Consider the following 22,537-nt stretch of genomic DNA (forward strand, 5'->3'; position numbering starts at 1 on the left):
CTGAGGCAGAAGAATCGCTTGAACCCAGGAGGCAGAGGTTACAGTGAGCCGAGATCGTGCCACTGCACTCCAGCCTGGGCAACAGAGCAAGACTCCATCTCCCAAAAACAAAAAGGAAAAGAAGTATAAACATGTCAGAGATTGCTTTTTTTTTTTTCCCTCCTTGAGACAGAGTTTTGCTCTTGTTGCCTAGGCTGGAGTACAATGGCGATCTTGGCTCACTGCAACCTCTGCCTCCCGGGTTCAAGCAATTCTCTGGCCTCAGCCTCCCAAGTAGCTGGGATTACAGGCGCCTGCCACCACGCCCAGCTAATTTTTTGTATTTTTAGTAGAGACGGGGTTTCACAATATTGGTCAGGCTGGTCTCTGAACTCCTGACCTCAGATATCCACCCACCTCGGCCTCCCAAAGTGTTGGGATTACAGGCGTGAGCCACCGCACCCGGCTGTCAGGGATTGCTTGTAAATGTACTCTAAGTAACACGACATAAGAAATGTAAAAATAGAAATGGTAATGTCTCACTATAAGATTTAATTATTTATAATCTTTAGGAAATAAATCACAAACTATTTTCTCTATTTCTTTGAAAAATATAAAAATTGGGCAAGGCATAAAAGTAACAATTACTTCCAAAGTTGATACTGATTTGCATTTAAAGCACCAATATTTGAACAGGTAATACTATAAAAACAACATGTACTTAGACTACACATTAGAGATAATACATTAGATGGCTTCTGAGGCACTATTTTTTTAAAAAAGGATTTAGATATTTAAATTTGAAGTGCATGTGGGAAAAAAAAATCTTAACAAAGTATTTGCTCATTACCTGTATGTTTTCGAAGATGTTCTTTAAAATGTCCAAAATGGTCAAACTGTTTCTCACAGTACTGACATACGTGAATTTTTTTCCCAGTTCTTTGCTTCTTACTGACTCCACCTTCTTCAAGGTGGTAACAATTTAGGTGCTGTTTCCATGCGCTCTCTCGAAGATATCGTTTATTGCATATTTCACACTTGAAACTCTCAGTGGAGTGTGATTTCATGTGTTCCTTAAAATGGTAAAACAATTTAAATGAACGGTTACATTTCTCACAATGGAACAAGTCCTTCACATGTGACAGCTGAAGTTCCACAATTTCAATACCTTCTACCTGTTTGCTCGTGGGGTCAGATGGACAGCCATCTTCTTTTATCTGCCCTTTTCTGTCACCTTGACGGTACTTGCTGGTAATATCTGCCAACAGTGCTAGAGCAGAATCATCAGAGGAACCTGTGCTCTGTATGTACTTTACGGACTGCTTGGCAGAAGCCACTTCCTCTAATGTTTCGATGCCTTCATCTTCCACTTCAATGGTGCCTTCGGCAATCTCTACCTCAATTTCAACAGGTTCTGATTCTGCAGATGGCAACGACTCAGTGATAACATTTGAAGTTTCTGCAATCTTCCTTTTTTTGGCCTCATTTTTTCCTGTGGTATTTTCCTCTAATGGAGCTGAGTTTTCTTTGTTCCTGAAATACATAACGTAGGGGTTTAAAAAATCTGTAAGAAAATCCTACCAGGCTTTTTTGAAGAAACTGATAAAGTGGCAATAAAATTTATATAAACAGTTAGAAAACAAGACTGCAGGGCTTATCCTACCTGATTTCAAGACTCAAAGCTACAGTAATTAAGACAATAGTACTGGTGAAAGCATAGACACGAAGGTTAATGGAATAAAGTCCATTGAAATAGACCCACGCTTAGTCAACTGATTTTTTTGGGGAAAAAAGGGTGCCAGCCAGGTGCGGTGGCTCATGCCTGTAATCGCAACACTTTGGGAGGCCAAGGCAGGTGGATTACCTGAGGTTGGGAGTTCGAGACCAGCCCGACCAACATGGGGAAACCCCGTCTCTACTAAAAATACAAAACTAGCCGGGCGTGGTGACATGCCTGTAATCCCAGCTACTCGGCAGGCTGAGGCAGGAGAATTGCTTGAACCCAGGAGGCGGAGGTTAGGGTGAGCCAAGATCACACCATTGCACTCCAGCCTGGGCAACAAGAGTGAAACTGTCTCAAAAAAAAAAAAAAAAAAAAAAAGTTTCAAGGTAATCATTTAACAGTGGTGCTGGAACAATTATGTGCATGGGAAAAAAAAGCCTCAACCTTTACCTCATATCATACATGAAAAATTAATTCAAAATGGATCACAGACCTAAATTTAATAATTAAATTCAAGTGATGTGAATTAATTATTAAATTTCTAGAAGAAAACAGGAGAAGACCTTAGTGACATTGGTTAGTGAAAGATTTCTCATTCTCTCACCCAGGCTGGAGTGCAGTGCTGTCATGTTGGCTCATTGTGGCTTCAACCTCTTAGGCTCAAGTGATCCTCCCACCTCAGCCTCTCAAGCAGCTGGGACTACAGATGCATGCCATCACACTCAGCTAATTTTATTTTTCATAGAATCGAGGTCTCACTATGTCACCCAGGGTGGTCTTGAACTCCTGGGCTCAAGTGATCCTCCTGCCTTGGCCTCCCAGAGTGCTAGGATTACAGACATGAGCTACTGTGCCCAGCTGAAAGACTTTTTTTTTGTTTGTTTTCTTTTCTTTGAGATGGAGTCTTGCTCTGTCATCCAGGCTGGAGTGCAATGGCGCAATCTTGGCTCACTGTAAGCTCCGCCTCCCAGGTTCACGCCATTCTCCTGCCTCAGCCTCCCGAGTAGCTGGGACTACAGGCACCCACCACTACGATCAGCTAATTTTTTGTATTTTTAGTAGAGATGGAGTTTCACCGTGTTAGCCAGGATGGTCTCGATTTCCTGACCTTGTGATCTGCCCAAGCCTTGGCCTCCCGACGTGCTGGGATTACAGGCTTGAGCCACTGCGCCCAGCCTACCCAGCTGAAAGATTTCTTAAACAGCATACAAAAGGCAGAAATCATAACAGCAAAAAATGATAAAATAGATTTCAGCAAAATTAAAAACTGCCCTCTGAAATACAGTTAATAAAAAAGCAAGCCACAGGCCAGAAGAAAATATCTGTCAAAGATCTTTTTTTTTTTTTTGAGACGGAGTATCTCTCTCTCTTGTGGCCCAGGCTGGAGTGCAGGGGCACTATCTTGGCTCACTGCAACCTCTGCCTCCCGGGGTCAAGTGATTCTCCTGCCTCAGCCTCCCGAGTAGCTGGGATTACAGGCTCCCACCACCATGCCTGGCTAATTTTTTGTATTTTTTAGTAGAGACGGGGTCTCACCATGTTTGCCAGGGTGGTCTTGAACTCCTGACCTCAGGTGATCTGCCCACCTCGGCCTCCCAAAGTGCTGGAAGTACAGGTAAGAGCCACTGTGCCCAGCCTAAAGATCTTATACCTAGAGTGAAGAAAGGATTCTCACAACTCAATAAACTCAGTAAAAGACAACACCTGTTGGGAGACAATTCTCCTTGAGCCTCTTCAGTTTCCTCACATTTTGTGAACTGAAAACTTTTGGTTTGGATGTTTGCAGTATAGTATAGGTGAAGAAAGGGCAGGTTTATTGTCCAATCTAATAAAGAGAATACCCCCACTCTGGGAAAAACGTTAGGCAGGTTTGTTTGTAGCCCACTATAAAAAATTTGGGATTCCTAAGCTGGAGATTCTTCAGCTGTAATATAAATCAATCATATGCATTCACCTGGGCTACTCTATGTCCCTTTTTTTTTTTTTTTTTTTTTTTTTTTGAGACGCAGTCTCGCTCTGTCGCCCAGGCTGAAGTGCAGTGGCGCGATCTCGGTTCACCACAACCTCCACCTCCTGGGTTCAAGCGATTCTTCTGCCTCAGCTTCCCAGATAGCTGTCTCCCGGGTTCACGCCATTCTCCTGCCTCAGCCTCTCCGAGTAGCTGGGACTACAGGCGCCCACCACCACGCCCCGCTAATTTTTTGTATTTTTTTAGTAGAGACGGGGTTTCACCGTGGTCTCCATCTCCTGACCTCGTGATCCGCCCGCCTCGGCCTCCCAAAGTGCTGGGATTACAAGCGTGAGCCACCGCGCCCGGCCTCACTCTATGTCACTCTTGTGGGACTTGAGGGGAAGGGAAAACTGGTATAAAAATGAAATTTATATTGCTTGCTATGTAGAGAGTAATAAGGTCCTTTCTTTCTGACTCAGAAGTCTTGTATCTTCTTCCAGCATCCATGACACTGTGGCAGGAAAACTTGTAGGCTTGCAAGTAGAGTAAAATCTCAGATCCCTCATAGCTCTTGCCAGTTTTCTGGCATTGAGAATAAGATGCTGGGGGAAAAAAAAGGCTTTCTGGAAAAGGAAGGATGAGGCATCACAGAGCAACTGATCGGATTTGAGGGAAGTCCACGGGAACCAGCCGCAAACATGTTGACTACACTGTACAGTCAACAAAGCAATAAATGGCCCTCTACTTTACTGCCTATTATTATGGGTTGAATTGTGTTCCCGCAAAAGGTATGTTGAAGTCTTGGCCCCAGTATCTGTGAATAGGCCTTATTTGGAAATAAGTGTGCAGATATAACTGAGTCAAGATGATGTCTGGCCGGGCACGGTGGCTCACGCCTGTAATCCCAGCACTTTGGGAGGCCGAGGCGGGCGGATCAACTGAGGTCGGGAGTTCGAGACCAGCCTGACCAACACAGAGAAACCCCATCTCTACTAAAAATACAAAAATTAGCCGGGTGTGGTGGCACATGCCTGTAATCCCAGCTATCTGGAAGCTGAGGCAGAAGAATCGCTTGAACCCAGGAGGTGGAGGTTGTGGTGAACCGAGATCGTGCCATTGCACTCCAGCCTGGGCAACAAGAGTGAAACTGTCTCAAACAAAACAAAACAAAAAAACACCACCAGGTGCAGTGGCTCACGCCTGTAATCCCAGCACTTTGGGAGGCCAAGGCAGGCGGATCAACTGAGGTCGGGAGTTTGAGACCAGCCTGACCAACACAGAGAAACCCTGTCTCTACTAAAAATACAAAATTAGCCAGGCATGGTGGTGCATGCCTGTAATCCCAGCTCCTCGGGAGGCTGAGGCAGGAGAATCGCTTGAACCCAGGAGGTGGAGGTTGCGGTGAGCCGAGATGGCACCACTATACTCCAGCCTGGGCAGTAAGACTGAAACTCAGTCTCAAAAAAAATAATGAGGCTATTAAGACAAGCCTTAATTCAATACAATTAGTGTCTCCACAAGGAAGAAGAAACCTGGACACAGGAGAAAGCCATTATGAAGACAGAGAAGATGGCAATGTGAAGATGAAGGCAGAGACTGGAGTTCTGCTACCATAAGCCAAGAAACACCTTTTAGCCAGAAGCCAGAAGAGGCAAAAGGGATGCTCCCCTTAGCGTCTTGGGAGGGATCATGGCACTATGAACACCTTGATTTCAGACATTTAGCCTTCAGAACTGAGAAACAACACGTTTCTGTTGTTTAAAGCCACCCAGTTTATGGTACTTTGTTACAGTAGTAGCTTTAGGAAACAAAAGTACCTATTAATGAAGCAAAACTTGGAAGGTGGTTGCAGGAAGAGTATTGGGCAGCAAGTTCAAGAATAGCTGCTGAAATGGTGCCCTGGTTATTGCAAACTCTTCTGTGGGAAAAAGAGAGACTCTTTTATCAATCTGGTACCATGTCTGCCCCATGGTTAACAACCATACTAAGATTCATTGGGAATGGGTGGGTGGGACAGAAGGTTCTGCCTCTTTTCAGACAAGTTACAATAACATGCACCTACAATGAATGTAAAAGAAGGGAAATTTGCGATTGCTATAGGCAGAAGCCAGGTGAGTCACAGCTTTGGACTGTTCACATGGGAGATGAGGGGAGAACATAATGCTTATCGAGGAAGAATGATAAAACTTGGGCCAGCTTTGGGCTCTGTCCTTCCTGCAGTTTATCAAGCCCACCTTTGATTCATTTGGAGAGGACAGTAAAAGGTCTCCAAGTTTTTTTTGCAGTCAGTCTTGGCTTCTATAAGGGCCCTCTTCTTTGAGACAAACTCCTATGGGAAACCATAGATAAGATACTGAATATATAGAGCCTTCCAGTCCAATTGGGTTTACAATGCTGATGAAGATTCTCACTGGGGAATGAGAAAAGGATCCAAAGTAATATGAATTCTTGTGGTCAATGCTGCTGAAAAGCTCCCTAACCTTTATGTTAAAACCAGGCAAAAGAGTAACAACAGGGCAGCAATGTCCAGAATTAAGGTGTAATTTTTTTTTTTTTTTGGTGGGGGTAGAGAGACAAGGTCTCACTATGTTGCTCAGGCTGATCTCAAACTCCTGAGCTCAAGTGGTCCTCCCACCTTGGCCTCTCAAAGTTCTAGGATTATGGGCGTGAGCCACTGCGCCTCGCTAAGGTGTACTCTTTGGTCACTACTGTGCAAGTCAAACCTGAGTCAAGTCAAAAAGACATAAACCTCATAATCCCAACTGCAAAGTAATACGCAGGGAGCCGATGAATCAAGGAATCCCCAAAGCTGAAATAGATGGGTGTCAGCAGGGATGACATTACACTGACTGAGGTCACTGGGTGGGCTGAAAACACTGGAGGTTTGTTTAGTCAAGCTACATGCAGCTTCTGTGCTGCTTGAAACCAAAAGTAAACGTGCCTTACTTATTGGCACAGTCACTTTTCTCCCTCCACATCTCCTCCTCCTCTACCCTCTCCTTTGACTTCAGTGCTTTTAGGAGAAAGATAATTAGGAGTGGAGCCAAATTCTCCCTATTCCCAAAGGGGACTGAAAGCAATATACTCATCCAAGTATACTGGGGAAAACTCAGGAATGGGAGGATTCAAACTTCCATGGCTATGTCAGATTAAGGTGCCAAACTCACCATACCACTTTTCCATGGGGAGAGGATGGACTTGCATTTTTTAACTGATGGGGTTTGCGCATGGTTCACAGCAGCAACAGGACGCTATCCTGACCTTGTGGTACGGCTGATTCTATGTATACTGTTGTTGCTTCAACATGTGAATGTACAGCAGGAAGTGCATTTATACTTCTTCATCCCAGAAGTACCAGAGGGAATCACCCCAACTGGGAAGAAAAGCTAACAGAACAGTGGAGCAAACCTCCCTGACATTTGCCACTAGTGGTGAGGTCAGGATTTAGTGCAGTGTCTCTATCTTCTGATGTCTAGTTTATGTTATATTGATGATATCCTATTGACTGGTAAATCAGAAGTCTCAGTCTCAAAGACTGACTGCAATGTTATCACACCTCCATCAGCAGGGGTTGCTGATAAACCCCAGCAAATTTCAGAGGCCTACTCATCAGGTAAAGTTTATAGATTCACAACACTCCACCCATCCAGCAGTAAAAGAAAAACTGTTTCTTCTCCTACCCTCCTCCCAACAAAAATAAAGCCCAGCATCCTATTGGACTCTTTGGGTGCTGGACAGTATGTGCCTTACCTAGGCATTCTACTTTCTCCTTTCTATCAGCTAACCTGCAAGCAAAACAGCAACCTCTAAGTGGGGCTCCAACCAACAGGCTGCTTTGGAAGTTAACAATCGAACTGCAGTGCATTCTCTCTACCCATAGGGCCCCACAATGCTAATGAACCCTTTGAGCTACTAGTCTGAGCCTGATGCTTTTGTAGATTAGAGCTTCTGGCAAAAGGAGGCAGCCTCTACCCAACGGTTATTCCTTGGGTTTTGGACTTGCTGAACCCTGACACAGCTCCCAAAGTACACCAAATCTGAGAAAAAAAAATTAGTTTGCTGTTGGGCTCTTGTTGAAACTGATCCCTAACCACCCATGCAGGCCCTGAGGTTCTCCAGTCTAATACTCCCATTTGGGGGTGAGTCAACTCAAACTTCATGACTAACAAGGTGAGAAATGCCTACCAAGTGTCACTTGTCAAATAGAAATGGTATATTTAAGAAAGTAGTGGGCCCCCTTGGCCATCATGAAAAAGCAGCTCCCCAACTGTTGCCCAAAGCAAAGTCACTAGATTAATGGAGCCCTTAATTAACTGATGGCTTGGCTAAGCTGAAATTTGATGGTGTTCACTGGGCTGCTGCAAGTGCTCAGCCTCTGCACCAACAATGAAAACCCAAAGCAGACATGGTCATTCTGCTCAGTGGGAAGAACTCAAGGCTGTCCTCATGACTCTGGTCAACATTCCCCCAAATTAACCTTGCTATATTTTTACTGGCACTTACGTCGTTGCCAATGGTCTAGCTGTTTAGTCTGCTACTTGGAAGACTTGGCAAATTAAAGACATCCACGATTCTGGGGCCACAACTGTGTAAAAAATAGCAGCTGTTGCCGGAACTCTCTGGGTCACTCATTTAGATGTGCAAGATAAGGGACTATTCTCTAATGAGACCAACTGGAATCAAGATGCTAACCAAGCCTGCACTGCCCAGACTGCCACTAATGAAGCCTACAGCCAACATTATTCTGGATATGGTAACACATGCACCACCATCAGAGACTGGGCACAAATTAGAGGACCCTATGTTTCTTATGCAGAAGTCTGCCACTGTTAACGTCAGACTTGACACCTGTTACAACTTGGTCTGCTTGTCTCATAGCAAAGGATCACATAACAGTCACAGAGCACTGTCTCTGACTGTTCCCTGTAGACTGACTATACTGAAGCTGTGACCCCACTGCAGGGCTATCAGTGGTGCTTCACCATTGCCGACATTTCTGACACTTCTTTTTTTTTTTTTTGGAGACGGAGTCTCGCTCTGTAGCCCAGGCTGGAGTGCAGTGGTGCGATCTCAGCTCACTGCAACCTCCACCTCCCTGGTTCAAGTAATTCCCCTGCCTCAGCCTCCCAAGCAGCTGAGATTACAGGCACACGCCACCACCCCTGGCTAATTTTTTTGTATTTTTAGTAGAGACAGGATTTCACCACGTTGGTCAGACTGGTCTCAAACTCCTGACCTCAGGCAATCTGCCCACCTCAGCCTCCCAAAATGCTGGGATTACAGGTGTGAGCCCCTCCACCCTGCCATGCTGACACTTCTTTAGGTTACACTGTTACTGTTCCAGTTTCATCAGCTGGTTCTGGCCACACTACTGTGGCTCTTGAAACTAATTATGTCTTATGTTCACCTTTCTAGACCATCTGCAGTCTGATAACGGTTCAGCTTTATCACATACACAAAAATGACCACAAAAGCTAATGAATAACAGTCAAGGTACTGATGGACATTTCATGCTACCATCCATAGATACTGAGTACCTTGTTGAGTATGGCAACAGCTTTCTCAAACACTGACTCAAAATGATTTCCGACTCTACTTCCCTCACCTCCTCTTTGTCCAAAAATCTGAGTAAAGCAGTTTGATCACTGAATTTAGCTGTCCCTAGAAAGGGATCATGTCTTCTTGGCTACTTCCTGGATAATGATGAAGACAGAAGGGGAGGGAAGTAATATAAACCCAATCTGAAAAAGTAGGATTCTGTGCCCTGAATATGTATTTTGTCTTTTTGAGATTGAGTTTCGCTCTTGTTGCCCAGGCTAGAATGCAATGGCACGATCTCGGCTTACTGCAAACTCCACCTCCCAGGTTCAACTGATTCTCCTGCCTCAGCCTAAGTAGCTGAGGTCACAGGCACGTGCCACCAGGCCCAGCTAATTTTGCATTTTTTTTTTTTTTTTTTTTTTTTAGTAGCGATGGGAGTTCACCATGTTGGTCAGAGCTGGTCTTGAACTCCTGACCTGCCCGCCTCAGCCTCCCAAAGTGATCTGCCCGCCTCAGCCTCCCAAAGTGCTGGGATTACGGGCATTAACCACCGCACCTGGCCCACCCTGAACATTCTTAAACATTTTCTTTTCCCAACAATAATCCTGGAATAGCCTGGTACCTCTTAAAGGTGACAGCCTGGTCAAAGCCAGGGTTAGGAAATTTGAACTTCATTCTAGTTCAGCCATCTGGATTCTCTTAATGGAGTGACATCATCTTATAGGAATACTGACCACTTGATTGAATTCACTGCTTGCCAAGTACACTCACTTATAATAGCCCATGTGAGCCAAAGTGGGAAATATAATGGGTCTCTTAAGTTTTAAATGTCCCTGCCCTTCTTGTACCTGACCACACCAGATGAAAGGTCTGGGTAAGAGGAGGGGATGACTGGAAAACAGGTGAAGGAGGAATGACAACCTTGCCATCTAGGGAGAGAAACATCTTACGACTCCAGAAGATATGGGGCAGGGAGGGACAACAATCTTTGTCAAGCTGGGCGTGGTGGGCTCACACCTATAATACCAGCACTTTGGGAGGCTGAGGCAGGAGGATCGCTTGAGTCCAGGAGTTTAAGAACAGCCTGGAAAACATAGTAAGACCCTATCTCTACAAAAAATTATAAAAGATTAGCTGGGCATGGTGGCACATGTCTACAGTCTCAGCTCCTTTGGGAGGCTGAGGCGGGAGGATCATTTGAGCCTGGGAAGTTATAGCTGCAGTGAGCTGTGATTGCACCACTGCACTCCAGCCTGGGTGACACAGTGAGACCCTGTCTCCAAAAACAAAACAAAACAAACCAACTTTGTCTTTCAGAACTGCCTCTAGAACCCTTCAAGTTAAGAAAAATGCTCAGCTGCAGGTCTCTCCAACGGCTATAAGCATTTTTAAACTGACTGCTGTGTTTGCCATTCCCTGCCAGGTGGTTTCCCTTAACTTTACCAACATGTCTTCTAAAAGCAGCTGGGGATGACTCCTGTGTGTGGCAGGCAAAACACCATGCTCCACTACCATTCTCATAGCTGAGATCAGTCCATGAGGTGGAGTTACTACTCAACTCAGCTGGCATTCAGGAGCTTGTGATAAACAGGACAGACTTGGCTGGGCGTGGTGGCTCACACCTGTAATCCCAGCACTTTGGGATGCTGAAGTGGGCAAATCACTTGAGGTCGGGACTTCGAGACCAGCCTGGCCAACATGGTGAAACCCCGTCTCCACTAAAAACACAAAAGTTAGCTCAGCCTAGTGGCACGTGCCTATAGTCCCAGCTCCTGGGGAAGCTGAGGAAGGAGAATCGCTTGAACCTGGGAGGTGGAGGCAGTGAGCCAAGATCACGTCACTGCACTCCAGCCTGGGCGACAGAGCGGGACTCCATCTCAAAAAAAAAATAAATAAATAAAAATAAATAAATAAATAAATAGGAAAGAAGTCAACTGACTGTCCTGTCCTCACAGTCTCTCCAAAAACCAGAACTAGACTCAACCATTCTAATTGAACTGGGAAAGGAGACTACATTGGAGGCCATGTCAATCTGTGCCTCTACACTAATGCAGGTCCTACTTTGGAGGCATGAACAATTGCAAACAGTACTTTTCTTTCAGGGTTCCTATGTGCCCCTGGGACTGTGCTTCTTGCGTGGAAGCCAGGTACTAATTTCCTTGCCCCACAAAAATACAATGACTCGCAAGGCGCGGTGGCTCACGCCTGTAATCCCAGCACTTTGGTACTCCGAGGCAGGTGTCTCACTTGAGGTCGGGAGTTGGAGATCCGTCTGGCCAACATGGAGAAACCTCATCTCTGCTAAAAATACAAAAATTAGCAGGGTGCAGTGGCAGGCGCCTGTAATCCCAGCTACTAGGGAGGCTGAGGCAGGAGTATTGCTTGAGCCCGGAAGGCGGAGGTTGCAGTGAACTGAGATTACGTCACTGCACTCCAGCCTGGGCGACAGAGTGAGACTCCATCTCAAAAAAACAAAACAAAATGATGACTTACACCTAAGAGGTGGTTATAGGAGACCATCAAGTGTTTAAGGAAGATCAAGCAGCCCTCGGGTGACTGTGGAGGTCTCATTTAAGGATACTCTTGGTTAGAAATTCTCAAAAGGATGCTTCCTAGAATAATAACTTATTTATGCACATCCTGTGGGCAGTTTTCCCTAATAGGAGTAATCCAATTAAAAAAGTGGTACAACATTGTGCATGACTTAAGCTGATATGTTCACTGGTATCACTTGGGCTCTGGAAGGCATTTATGTCAGCTTCAAGCCACTGGGGCCAGGTTTATTATGAATGAAAAACTTGCCCTAGTAGACATCCTCCCTACGGGACAATGTGGACCTGTATAATTGTAAAACATCTTGCTATACTTAGATTAATGCCCAGGGCTAAGTGGGAAAGTCAATACAGAAACCGAAAAAGAAAGTCACCTGTTTTTCTAGGGATTTGCTCAGTTGGCTGAGTCCAGAATGAACCTTACTGTGGTGGGTGCATGATTAAGGTCAACACGGCAGGGTGGCCAAATCCTGCTGCTTGAAGTTCTGTTGACTTCAATAAATCCTTAAATAAATCCAGTATGAGAAAAACTGAATGGATTAGGTCCTGGTCCCTGTGTTTTTTGTTTGTTTTTGGGACAGAGTTTCACTCTTGTTGCCCAAGCCAGAGTGCAATGGCACGATCTCAGTTCACCGCAGCCTCAGCAATTCTTCTGCCTCAGCCTCCTGAGTAGCTGGGATTACAGGCATGCGTCACCACGCCCGGCTAATTTTTTTGTATTTTTAGTAGAAACGGGGTCCCACCACGTTAGCCAGGCTGGTCTCAAACTCCTGACCTCAGATGATCTGCCCACCTCGGCCTCCCAAAGTGCTGGGATTACAGGCGTGAGCCACCGCACCCAGCCAGGTCCTGGTCCCTATGGTCAGATTAATCAGAGTGGCTAAAGAAGTGCTGTACTTATGGGGAAAATTCAGTACCAGCCAGGATAATATAGAAACAAGGATATGGAACAAGACAACTCTCCATGGATACTCATGTTTCTGCATGTCTTATAAACAAAGACATTGAGAGCCTTTTATTTTGGACTATCTTTTCAAAGTTATCTGTATAGAAAAGGACTTTGGAAAACAGAGCCTGTCCTCTTCCAGAGTGGAGAGTAAGTTTATTTATTGTCCAGTATAATAATGCTTCTTCTACAGCAAAGGTTAGGCAGGTTTGCTTGCAGCTCATATAGAAGATTTGGGTTTCCTAAAGCTCAGAATTCCTCAACTGTGATGCAAACAACTGTGAGCACGGTACACACCTAGGCCACTGTGTCACCCCCTGTGGGACTAGGAGGACAGGGAACAAGAAACACTGATACAAACATGGAACTCATGCTGCTTTCTTTGCTCTAAGTAATCAAGCCCTTTTCTGACTCAAGAGTCTCATGTCTCTTGCCGGCATCCATGAAACTGTTAGCTATAAAGTTACTACCTTACAAATAGGATAAAAAAATCAGACCCCTGCAATGCTGCCCCCTTCTTGACAATAACCCCATTTTAAAAAATAGGCAAAAGATTTGATCAGGCACCTTGCCAAGGAATACAAACAGATGGCAAAAAAAGCACATTAAAAAATATCCAACACCATTAGTCATTAGAGAAATGCAAATTTAAACCACCATATACCTACCAGCCCGGCTAAAATAAAAAAGCCTGACCATATCACGTATTAACAAGGCTGTGAAAAACTGGAGCATTCATAGGCTGCAGAATGGAATGTAAAATGGCACAACCATTTCTGAAAAAGAGTCTGGCGATATCTTAAAATATTAAACATGTATTTACCATACAAGCCGGCTATTCTACTAAGAGGTATCTACCAAGAAAAATGAAAGAATATGTCCAAAAACTTGTTATAGAAACATTCATAACCACTTTATTTGTAATAGCCAAAAATTGGAAACAACCTAAATGTCCATCAACAGGTGAATCAACAAATGGTGATATATCCATACAATGGAATACTTAGCAGGAAAAAGGAATGAACTACTTATACGCACACTAATATACATGAATTTCTTTCTTTTTTGATCCACCCACCTTGGCCACCCAAAGTGCCGAGATTATAGGCGTGAGCCACCGTATCCAGCCTTTTTTTTTTTCTCCCTCTGTCTCCCAGGCTGGAGTGCAATGGCACGATCTCAGCTCACTACAGCCTCTGCCTCCCAGGTTCAAGCGATTCTCCCCCCTCAGCCTCCCAAGTAGCTGGGATTACAGGCATCGCCATTATGCCCAGCTAATTTTTGTAGAGACGGGGTTTCGCCATGTTGGCCAGGCTGGTCTTGAACTCCTGACCTCAGGTGATTTGCTCGCCTCGGCCTGCCAAAGTGCTAGGATTACAGGCGTGAGCCACTGTGCCCGGCATGAATTTCAAAATAATTATGGCAAGTGAAAGAAATTAGACAAGCACTACCATACTATTACATGCACATAAAATTGTAGGGATGAAGACAGGAATAGGGAGAGAGGAATGGATTACAAAATTGCACAAGGAAACTGGAGAGTGATGGATGTGTTTATCACTGTGATAATGGCTTCACAAGAATGTACATGCATGTTAAAAGTCATCAAACTGTGTACTTTAATATGTGCAGCTTATTATATATTATACCTTATTAAAGTTTTAAAAATATTAATACTACAATAACATACCACTATATACCCAATTAGAATGACTAAAGCAGGAGTCAGCAAACTCTGGCCTAACAGTAGTAGCATGTTTTATACCAAAGTTTTATTAAAACATAGCTACACCCATTCATTTACATACTGTCTATAGCCGCCTTGCTACAACAGCAGATCTGAGTAATTGCAACAGAGACTATATGGCATTTAAGTCTAAATATTTATGTCCCTTTAATAAAATGTTTGTCATCTCCTGACCTAAAGTTTAAAAAACCTTTGACAATATCAAGTGCTGGTAAAGACAGGGCATAAGTAGTTGTGTTGCACTCAAATATGTAAATGGATAAAACCACTTTTTATTTTGAGACAGGGTCTCGTTCTGTTGCACAGGCTGGAATGCAGTGGCACGATCACTGCTCACTGCAGCCTCAACCTCCTGGGCTCAAGCAATCCTCCTACCTCAGCTCCCCAAGTAGCTGGGACTACAGGCATGTGCCACCACACCTAGCTAGTTAAAAATTTTTTTTTTTTTTTTGTAGAGATAGGGTCTCACCATGTTGCCCAGGCTGGTCTTGAACTCCTGGGATCAAGGTATGCTCCCACCTTAGCCTCCCAAAGTGCTAGGATTACAGGCACGTGCCACCATGCCCAGCATATAAAACTACTTTTTTCTTTTTTTAAGGAAAAAAAAAGCGCTCTTGTCGCTCAGGCTGGAGTACAATGGCACGATCTTGGCTCACTGCAACCTCTGCCTCCCAAGTTCAAGTGATTCTCCTGCCTCAGCCTCCCAAGTAGCTGGAATTACAGGTGCCCACCACCACACCCAGATTTTTTTTGTATTTTTAGTAGAGATGGGTTTCACCACGTTGGCCAGGCTGGTCTCAAATTCCTGACCTCAGGTGATCCACCTGCCTTGGCATCCCAAAGTGCTGGGGTTACAGGCATAAACCACCACACCCGGCCATAAAACCACTTTTTAAAAAACTTCCAAACTGTTTTCCAAAGTTAAACGTACACATATCAAACAACTAAGCTCTATTCCACTTCCAGATGTTTACTAAGGGAAATGAAAGCATATATCCACTCAAAGATTTGTATACAGCAGCATTATTTTGATAAAAACTTAAAAAAAAAAAACACGCAAAAGTCATCAGATAAACTGTAGCATACCCACACTGTGGAATACTACTCAGCAATGAAAAGGAACAAAATAACATCCACAACCACCTGGACAAATCTCTAAAGCACAATGCTAAGGTAAATAAAGTCAAACATGAACTTTGTACGGTACACTATAGAAAAACTAGTGATAAAAATCAGATCAATGATTGCCTAGGGCTAGAGATCAGGATCAACTGCAAAGAATCATGAGACAAGCTTCTAGAATGATAAAAGTGTTCCCCTGATCTTGATTGTGGTCGTATCTGTATCACTGTATATATACATATACACGTATATATACATATATATACGTGTATATGTATATATACGTATATATATGTATATACACATATATATACGTATATATATGTATATATACATACATATATATATTTTGAGATGGAGTCTCTGTCATCCATGCTGGAATGCAATGGCGTGATCTCGGCTCACTGCAACCTCTACCACCAGGGTTCAAGCCATTCTCCTGTCTCAGCCTCCTGAGTAGCTGGGACTACAGGCGCACGCCACCATGCCTGGCTAATTTTTGTATTTTTAGTAGAGACAGGGTTTCACCATATTGGTCAGGCTGGTCTCAAACTCCTGACCTCAGGTGATTGCCTGCCTCGGCCTCCCAAAGTGCTAGGATTATAGGCATGAACAACCACACCCGACTCATACAGTTTGTTGTTGTTGTTGTTGCTGTTGTTGAGATGGAGTCTCGCTCTGTCGCCCAGGCTGGAGTGCAGTGGCACAATCTCTGCTCACTGCAAGCTCCACCTCCCAGGTTCACGCCATTCTCCTGCCTCAGCCTCCCGAGTAGCTGGGACTACAGGTGCCCGCCACCACACCCAGCTAATTTGTTTTGTATTTTTAGTAGAGACAGGGTTTCACCATGTTAGCCAGGATGGTCTCGATCTCTTGACCTCATGATCCGCCTGCCTTGGCCTCCCAAAGTGCTGGGATTACAGGCGTGAGCCACCGCGCCCAGCCATACAGTTTTAAGTTAACAGTAATGTAATTTCAGCAAAGCAAAATGAGGTCCTAATTTCTTTTTCGGTGTCGTTCAAAAAGTTTACACTATATTCCAAAAATAATTCCATACTGCATATGTGAGAAGAGCACCTTATGCACCTTCTGTATTTGCAAAATAGTTATACAGTTGCCTTAAGTAGTCCAGCTAAATTAATTTTTATTCCTAAATTGTTAAGCCTGTTAAATCATATGTCTTCCTAAAGTCCCATGAAGCCCTTGGTTATTGCTTTTGTGGTCATTCCTTTGATGACAAATATTTGCTCCATTAATATGAAATTAATACCCCACTTTGCAATGCTCCAATACCAATTCTACCACAACTTTCCGCTTAAGGATCAACTCACGGTATAATCAGTTGGAAGACATTTTAAATGACAAACTCAACTTGTCTGGTATCACTAACACAAATAACTACTAGAATTTATTAACAGTTGAAACTGTTAACTCTTGCCTGGCCACTCACTTTTAAAAGGAATTCCTATTTGAAATATATTAAAATGAGGAAAAAAATTGTGCATCTTATGTTGAAAAAGTATGTTTTTTTTTTGTTCTGTTCAAGTACAAGTGTTGGTAAATTGTAAACTACTTTTTTTTTGTTTTGAGATGGAGTCTCACTCTGTCACCCAGGCTGGAGTGCAGTGGTGCGATCTTGCTTACTGCAACCTCCGCCTCCCGGATTCAAGCGATTCTCCTGCCTCAGCCTCATGAAAACTGGGATTACAGGGGCGTGCCACCATGTCCGGCTAATTTTTTGTATTTTTAGTAAAGACGATGTTTCATCATTTTGGCCAGGCTGGTCTCAAACTCCTGACCTCAAGTGATCCACCTGCCTCAGCCTCCCAAAGTGCTGGAATTACAGGCATGAGCCACTGCACCCGGCCGTAAACTACTTCTTAGCCAGTTTTCTTATGCTTGTCTTAACTATAGGTATGACCTCTGAACTCAGATCCCCATCCCAAACAGGAATAATTAAAGAACAAGAAAAAGTGCTGCTACCAGGCTTTTGTTTTGCAGAGTGGGATAAGCCAGCCTGTATTCACAACTGAACAGCAAGGAAAGAGATTTTAGAGGCTTATGAGGGAATGGACATAAACCTGGCAACTGAGTCTAAGAGGCATAATTTCGAGGTAGTTTTTAAAACCCATCCACAAATGCCTCCTGAAGATGAAAAAAAAAAAACCAGATAATCCCTGTCTCAGAGAGGTTGGAGACTATTAGAAAAATGTGGGAACACTAATATGATTACTGTTGTAATGGAAAATGTAAAACATAAAAATACAGAATAATAGAAGTACCTAAGTCAACCTGCTTGGCTCAGTAAGGAAAAGCTTCAGAGAACAGGTTGTTGGCTCTCACCTGAGACCAGAAAGATGAGTAAAATTTTGCCATGAACAAGCAGACAGATGGCATTCCAAGAAATGAAAAGAACATATGCATAATCATGTTATTATGTGGCAGATATTGTTTTAAGAGCTTTACATGTACTACTTCCTTAAAAGATAAATCTAAGGATAAAATATTTGGAGATTTGATCTGACTCACAGCTCACTTTTCAAATAGCCGTAACCACAAGACATTTGTCAAAAAACAATCAATGGCAACTGTTTATCATTGCACCTACTGTGGTGGCATTACAAGTTTGGGCTATCAAGAAGCTGAACAAAAACTGAAAGGAAAAACTGAAGAATGAGATGTTCATAGGGGGCTTTAAAAAGCTCTGACAGACTGGATGCGATGGCTCATGCCTGTCATCCCAGTACTTTGGGAGGTTGAGGCGGGTGGATCACCTGAGGTCAGGAGTTCAAGACCAGCTTGGCCAACATGGTGAAACTCCAACTCTACTAAAAATAAAAAAAATTAGCTGGGCATGGTGGTGAGTGCCTGTAATCCCAGCTACCCAGGAGGCTGAGGCAGGAGAATCACTTGAACCTGGGAGGTGGAGGTTGCGGTGAGCCGAGATCATGCCAACACAAAACTCTGTCTCAAAAAAAAAAAAAAAAAGGCCGGGCACAGTGGCTCATGCCTCTAATCCCAGCACTTTGGGAGGCTGAGACGAGTGGATCACAAGGTCAGGAGATCGAGACCATCCTGGCTAACACGGTGAAACCCCGTCCCTACTAAAAATACAAAATATTAGCCGGGCGTGGTGGCGAGTGCCTGTAGTCCCAGCTACTCAGGAGGCTGAGGCAGGAGAATAGCGTGAATCCGGGAGGCGGAGCTTGCAGTGAGCCAAGATGGCACCACTGCATTCCAGCCTTGGGAACAGAGTGAGACTCCGTCTCAAAAAAAAAAAAAAAAAAGCTCTGACATATTCCAGAGAACCTACAAGGCCATGCACATGCACAGAGCTGTATACATGTCCAGGAAAGATCTTAGCAACTCCCATCTCTATCTGACCTTGAGGTTCTGTTAACACAGCAAGTAAAGGCTAAAGCAGTTGTAAACTGCTTGATGGGACACTGATAGTGTGCTCTATAAAGAGCTCCCCAACAAAAATGTGGAGACTTACTGCTTTAAGACATTTAAGAAAATTTCTGTCCAATGATCAGTTTGTTCAGTAAACTACCTATGCAGAGACTTCAATGGCCATACACACAAAATATAGACTGTACAGAATTATGTGAAAGGAATTACAGAAGTCCAGGAAAGTCGCTAAACCAGTAACAATAAGAAACGATGTCTGCCTCATCTAAACTAGTTCCAGTGGGATAGGAAATTAAGAAACTTCAAATACAGTATGTAGTCGAAGATGATAAACTTGCAACAGTGGAGATGCAGATCACTGCTTCTGAGGACTATGTGCAGTCAATGGATGTGGCTGCTTTCAACAAGATCTAAAATCCATCCTGGATCACTGCACTTAAATAAAAGCTTGGGGCCGGGCGCAGTGGCTCATGCTTGTAATCCCAGCACTTTGGGAGGCAGAGGCGGGCGGATCACAAGGTAAAGAGATCGAGACCATCCTGGCCAACATGGTGAAACCCCCATCTCTACTAAAAATACAAAAATTAGCTGGGCGTGGTGGTGTGTGCCTGTAGTCCCAGCTACTCAGGAGGTTGAGGCAAGAGAATCGCTTGAACCCGGGAGGCAGAGGCTGCAGTGAGCCGAGATCACGCCACTGCACTCCAGCCTGGTAACAGAGTGAGACTCTGTCTCAAAAAAAAAAAAAAAAAGCAAGAAACCATGTCTGGCCAAGTATGGTGGCTTATGCCTGTAATCCCAGCACTTTGGGAGGCTGAGGTGGCCACATCTCTTGAGCTCGGGAGTTCGAGACTAGCCTGGGCAACATGGTGAAATCCTGTCTCTACAAAAAAATACAAAAATTAGCCGGGCATGGTGGCAAGCATCTGTGGTCCCAGCTACTTGGGAGGCTAAGCTGGGAGGATCTCTTGAGCCTGGGAGGTTGAAGCTGCAGTGAGCTGAGACTGTGCCACTGCACTCTAGCCTGGGTGACAGAGCGAGACCCTGTCTCAAAAAACCAAACCAAACCCAAACAAATCATGTCTGAGAGACAGAATGGGGGTGAGGAAGGTGGGAGGTGGGATCTAAATAAAACTTATTTAAAAATATCCAATTTTTGGCCAGGCGCCATGGCTCATGCCTATAATCCCAGCACTTTGGGAGGTCAAGGCAGGTGGATCACGAGGTCAGGAGGTCAAGACCAGCCTGGCCAAGATGGTGAAACACCCTCTCTACTAAAAATACAAAAAAATTAGCCAAGTGTGGTCGTGGGCACCTGTAATCACAGCTACTTGGGAGGCTGAAGCAGAGAATTGCTTGAACCCGGGAGGTGAAGGCTGCAGTGAGCCGAGATCTGCCACTGCACTCCAGCCTGGGCAACAGAGCAAGACTCTGTCTTAAAAAAAAAAAAAAAACATTTTTTTTCATTTTGAAAATTGGACTTTTTTTTTTTTTGAGACAGAGTCTCTCTCTATCACCCAGGCTGGAGTACACTGGTGAGATCTCGGCTCACTGCAACCACCACCTCTCCGGTTCAAGCAATTCTCTGCCTCAGCCTCCCGAGTAGCTGGGATTACAGGTGCCCACGACCACACCTGGCTAATTTTTTTGTATTTTTAGTAGAGACGGAGTTTCACCATCTTAGCCAGGCTGGTCTTGAACTCCTGACCTCATGATCCACCCACCTCGGCCTTCCAAAGTGCTGGGATTACAGGTGTGAGCCACTGTGCCCGGGCCAAAAATCTAATTTTTAACAAAAAAAATGATGAGACATACAAAGAAACAGTAAAATACGGCTCATGCACGGGGAAAAAAGTCAACAGAAACCATCCCTGTAGAAGCTTAAACACTGCATTATTATAAACAGCCAACATACAATACTACTGTCTTCCTCTTTTCAAAGGGAACTCTTCAGAACATATTACATGCCTATCTGGTTCAAGAAACAATTCAACATGTTACTGTGTTTATATTGAAAAGCACTGACGGTTTTAGGTACTACTGGGATCCCAGTTTTTTGTTTTTTTTTTTTTTTTGAGACGGTCTCACTCTCACCCAGGCTGGCGCGCAGTGGTGCAATCTCGGCTCACTGCAACCTCTGAGTCTCCCACGCTCAAGCGATCCTACCACCTCAGTCTCCTGAGTACCTGGGACTACAGGTGCATGCCACAGTGCCAGCTAATTTTTGTATTTTTCATAGAGTTGGCATTTCACCATGGTGCCCAGGCTGGTCTCAAACTCCTGAGGTCTAAGTAATCCACCCACCTTGGCCTCCCAAAGTGCTGGGATTACAGGTATGAGCCACTGCACCAAGCTTGGGATCCCAGTCTTGAACCTTCTCCAAAGTGACATACCACTCACTATCATGAGCAGCAAAAGGGCCACAGAGAACATTCTTTTGGAAGGCTCTCATTCAAGATTTAACCACAAATCTGATATCGCCCCATCCATATATATTTCCTTTAATCTTTTTGAGAAGAGATGGCCTGATCAGGTTTATATCCTCAGAACGCATCTCTATTTTGACATCCATGCTCAGGTCTCTCTGCAAGAGTACTGATCTGGTTTTAATTGGCATGTATCCATCTATCTATTCACAAATGTTTCCTGTACACCTGCTATATGCCAGGTGCTAAGCATCAAAGAACATATATATGCATCAAGCTCTTGTCAGAAAAGTTTAATCTTGAACTGTCAAACTAAGAGATGATATTTATGGACGAGTACAGTTCAGAATTCTTAGAGTCATCTAAATTTTTATCTCTTAAAAAAACTTTTATTCGGCCAGGCACGGTGGCTCACACCTGTAATCCCAGCACTTTGGGAGGCTGAGACGGGCAGATCACTTAAGGTTGGGAGTTTGAGATCAGCCTGGGCAACATGGCGAAATCCTCACCTCTACTAAAAATACGAAAATTTGCTGGGCATGGTAGCGGGCACCTGTAATCCCAGCTACTCAGGAGGCTGAGGCAGGGAGAATTGCTTGAACCCAGGAGGTGGAGGTTGCAGTGAGCCGAGATTGTGCCACTGCACTCCAGTCTAGGAGACAGAGCAAGACTCCATCTCAAAAAAATAAAATTCCAGTAGAATCCTCAGAGAAATAAATTTTATCTTTTAACTAAACCACAACAGTGAGTTAAGATTAAATCATTGTGCCACTATGTGAAACTGATTTTACCGAACTGTTTTGGCATCACGCCAATGATCTGTATTGAGAAACATAAAAAACAGTACCAGGAGGTAATAGTTCATACTTAGAATACTCAGAGTCATTTAGCCAGACACCATGCAAAATGCTTTGCATGCATTAATTCACTCAACCCTCACAACTAATCAAATCCCATATAGAAAGTACCGTTAATTACTCTCATTTGACAGAGGAGGACACAGCTGACAGGAGGGTTAAGTAACCTAATTAAGGCCACACAGTGGTAGAAGCAGGATGTTAACCCAGGGAAACTGACTCCAGAGCTCTTGTTCTTAGTAACTATGTTACACTGCCATTATTCATCAAGTAAGGATGTTGAGG

The 22,537-nt window shown here is 44.1% G+C and overlaps 1 protein-coding gene and 1 long non-coding RNA gene across 18 annotated transcripts in view; one reads left to right on the plus strand and one right to left on the minus strand.

The window, feature by feature from the left end:
* LOC129465007 (uncharacterized) overlaps nt 1-22,537 on the plus strand; it is a 70,454-nt gene that overhangs the window by 30,623 nt on the left and 17,294 nt on the right. The gene's annotated exons all lie outside the window — the stretch shown is intronic.
* Nucleotides 1-22,537, minus strand: part of ZNF131 (zinc finger protein 131) — a 105,779-nt gene that overhangs the window by 13,667 nt on the left and 69,575 nt on the right. For 10 of the 17 annotated variants that reach the window (XM_055246605.2, XM_063619863.1, XM_055246611.2 and 7 more), the window contains one exon: nt 830-1,512. In XM_055246605.2, coding sequence (XP_055102580.2) covers nt 830-1,512 — 683 coding nt within the window. Of the gene's footprint in view, nt 1-829; nt 1,513-22,537 lie in introns of those variants that run through there. The other 7 variants (XM_055246606.2, XM_063619865.1, XM_063619866.1 and 4 more) reach the window with 2 other exon arrangements.

Source organism: Symphalangus syndactylus, chromosome 16 (genome assembly GCF_028878055.3).
Source record: "Symphalangus syndactylus isolate Jambi chromosome 16, NHGRI_mSymSyn1-v2.1_pri, whole genome shotgun sequence".
Classification (NCBI taxonomy): Eukaryota; Metazoa; Chordata; class Mammalia; order Primates; family Hylobatidae; genus Symphalangus; species Symphalangus syndactylus.